This window comes from Pterocles gutturalis, unplaced genomic scaffold, assembly GCF_000699245.1.
Source record: "Pterocles gutturalis isolate BGI_N339 unplaced genomic scaffold, ASM69924v1 scaffold18876, whole genome shotgun sequence".
Classification (NCBI taxonomy): Eukaryota; Metazoa; Chordata; class Aves; order Pterocliformes; family Pteroclidae; genus Pterocles; species Pterocles gutturalis.
The window spans coordinates 1-2,928 of record NW_010100771.1 but is presented as its reverse complement, the minus strand read 5'-3'; the positions used below and the strand labels follow the sequence as shown (position 1 = coordinate 2,928).

The following is a 2,928-nucleotide window of genomic DNA, read 5'->3' as shown; positions in this document are numbered from 1 at the left end:
CCAGGCCCCTTCTGCTGGTCCCAGCCAACATCACTGTAGCTGTCAATCCCCGAGCAGGTGATCTGGACGTTTTCTTCCAGGTTCGCCGACACTGAGGGTGGCTGAGTCAGCGCTGCCTGGACCAGGGAACCTGGAGAGGGAGAGGAGAGAGGGGAGAAGATGGGGGTCAGCCAGAGTCCCACAGCACAGCCCTCCCTGGGCAGGGGGACAGGGAATCCCACAGAAGCAAAAGGCAACGGGCTGGCAGACAAAGCCACACTACCAGTTTTGTAGGGACAAAGGAACATGAAAGGGAGGACATTCACAGTCACAGATGTGCAGAGGGGACACACACCTGCCTCAGCCCCACAGCCCTGCTCAGCCATCGGGTAGAAGGGATGAAAATCTCCCTCTGATATTGGAGTCTCTGTCTCTTTTTCTGTTATTCATTGTCAATGGACACCATAGCCACTGCTGCTGCTGTCCCTGCCACCACAGTAATAGACAGCCTCATCCTCGGCTTGGACCCCAGTGATGGTTAACGTGGCCGTGGAGCCGGACCGGGTTCCAGAGAATCGCGAAGGGATGCCTGAGGGTCTGCTGGTACTACCGTAGATGACAGTGACAGGGGCAGTGCCAGGGACCTTCTGCTGGCAGCCATAAGCCCTGCTGCTGCTGCTAAGCCCCGAGCAGGTGATCTGGACGGTTTCTCTCAGGTTCGCTGACACCGAGGGCGGCTGAGTCAGCGCTGCCTGGACCAGGGAACCTGGAGAGGGAGAGGAGAGAGGGGAGAAGATGGGGGTCAGCCAGAGCCCCATGAGCACAGCCCTCCCTGGGCAGGGAGACGGGGAAGGTCACAGAAGCAAAAGGCAGTGGGGCGGCAGACAAGGCCACACTGTGAATTTTGTAGGGACAAGGACAATGGTCACCAGACACAGAGTCACCTCCAGTGCTCTCAGACATGAAAGGGAGGACACTGATGGTCATGGCCATGCAGAGGGGACAGGAACCTGACTCAGCCGTCAGGGAGAAGGGATGAAAACATTCCTCTGATGCTGGAGTCTCTGTCTCTTTTTCTGTTACTCATTGTCACTGGACACCATAGCCACTGCTGCTGCTGTCCCTGCCACCACAGTAGTAGACAGCCTCATCCTCGGCTTGGACCCCAGTGATGGTTAATGTGGCCGTGGTGCCAGATGCAGATCCAGAGAATCGCGAAGGGATGTCTGAGGGTCTCTTGGTGCTATCATAGATGACAGTGACAGGGGCAGTGCCAGGGACCTTCTGCTGGTACCAGCCAACATAGCTGCTGCTAACCCCCGAGCAGGTGATCTGGACGGTTTCTCCCAGGTTCGCCGACACCGAGGGCGGCTGAGTCAGCGCTGCCTGGACCAGGGAACCTGGAGAGGGAGAGGAGAGAGGGGAGAAGATGGGGGTCAGCCAGAGCCCCAGGAGCACAGCCCTCCCTGGGCAGGGGGATGGGACCCCTGTGCTCAAAGTTCCTAAGGGCACAGAGGGACAACAGTGCCACACACAGTGCTGAAGACTAGAGACCCATGTCCCTGCAAGGAGAGCTGGCAGCAGCAGGCAAGAGGAACACCACCTTCTGAGTGAAAGGGACCTGGTCACGGGCAGAGAAACCTCTGCGGAGCTGAGCCCAGGCTGGCCCAGGGCATCCTGACAGAGGCAGCTCCAGCAGCAGCAGGACGATGGAGCTGCCAGGAGCAAAAGGCAGCAGGGCTGGGGATGAGGTGATGCCATTCCTACTGTAGGGACAGGGAAAAGCAACCCCCAGGCCCTGAGTGCCTGCAGTGCCCTGGGGCATGGAAGTGGGGACATCCCCAGTCATGATCCTGCCTCAGCTCCACAGCCACACCTCTGCTCGGCCATGAGGGAAAGGGCTGAAAACCTTCCTCTCAGACTCTGGAGTCTGTCTCACTTCCTCACTACTTAGTGCCTTCGGCACCCTGATCAGCACTGCTGCCGTCGCTGCCACCACAGTAATAGACAGCCTTGTCCTCGGCTTGGACCCCAGTGATGGTTAACGTGCCTGTGGTGCCAGACAAGGATCCGGAGAATCACGAAGGGATGTCCGAGGGTCTCTGGTTGTTGTTGTAGATGACAGTGACAGGGGCAGTGCCAGGGACCTTCTGCTGGTACCAGCCAGCATAAGCATAGCTGCTATCAAGCCCCGAGCAGGTGATCCGGACGGTTTCTCCCAGGTTCACCGACACCGAGGGCGGCTGAGTCACTGCTGCCTGGACCAGGGAACCTGTAGAGGGAGAGGAGAGAGGGGAGAAGATGGGGGTCAGCCAGAGTCCCATGAGCACAGCCTTCCCTTGCAGTGGGACACGGTCAGCACCCCTGTGCCCAAAGGCCCCGGCCGGGTGCAGCAAGTCTGTCCAGGGCACCTGAGCCATGGGCGAGCACCACGAGGAGAAAGTGTATAAGGCCACCCCGGTGGCACCTCCTGATACAGGTCGAGGACAGGGTCAGGGTGCTGGGCTGCCCTTTGCTGTCATGGGACCATGGTGGGGCATTGCCCAGGGCCAGGGGCTTCCCAGGGGGCCGGAGCTGTTGGAGGGTCCTGCACAGGCTGAGCATCAGCCCATTGGGCTGGCACTGGGTAAACACAGCCAGCAGCTGGAGTAGGCCCTGGCAAAGGTTTGGCACAGCTCCCTGGCCCATGGCACATCCCCACCTCTTGGTGCTGGGGCTGCAGTTTTGGCAGGGCTGAATGCCACTCTGGTGATGCCCCAGGGGCTCCTGGCACCACTGGGATGTGAGGACGGCAGGGGAGCACCCGACAGGGCCCTGGGTGCCGCCTAGGGTGTGCAGGGAACCATGGACCCACGGTGCTGGCAGGGACAAGGTTGCTGGCAGTCCTCCCTTCCCCAATGACAGCGGACAGGCATTTCTGTACCAAGAGGGTGGTCAAGCACTGGAACA

At 60.0% G+C, this 2,928-nt stretch overlaps 1 protein-coding gene across 1 annotated transcript; it reads right to left on the bottom strand.

Moving 5' to 3' along the window:
* Window positions 1-431: 431 nt before the first annotated feature.
* On the bottom strand, window positions 432-2,601 carry LOC104460680 (the record flags this gene model as incomplete). Its single annotated transcript, XM_010081074.1, has 3 exons — window positions 432-745; window positions 1,080-1,379; window positions 2,391-2,601. Coding segments are annotated over 3 exons (825 nt in total), but the record flags the coding sequence as incomplete, so codon positions are not given.
* Between the last annotated feature and the right edge of the window lie 327 nt (window positions 2,602-2,928).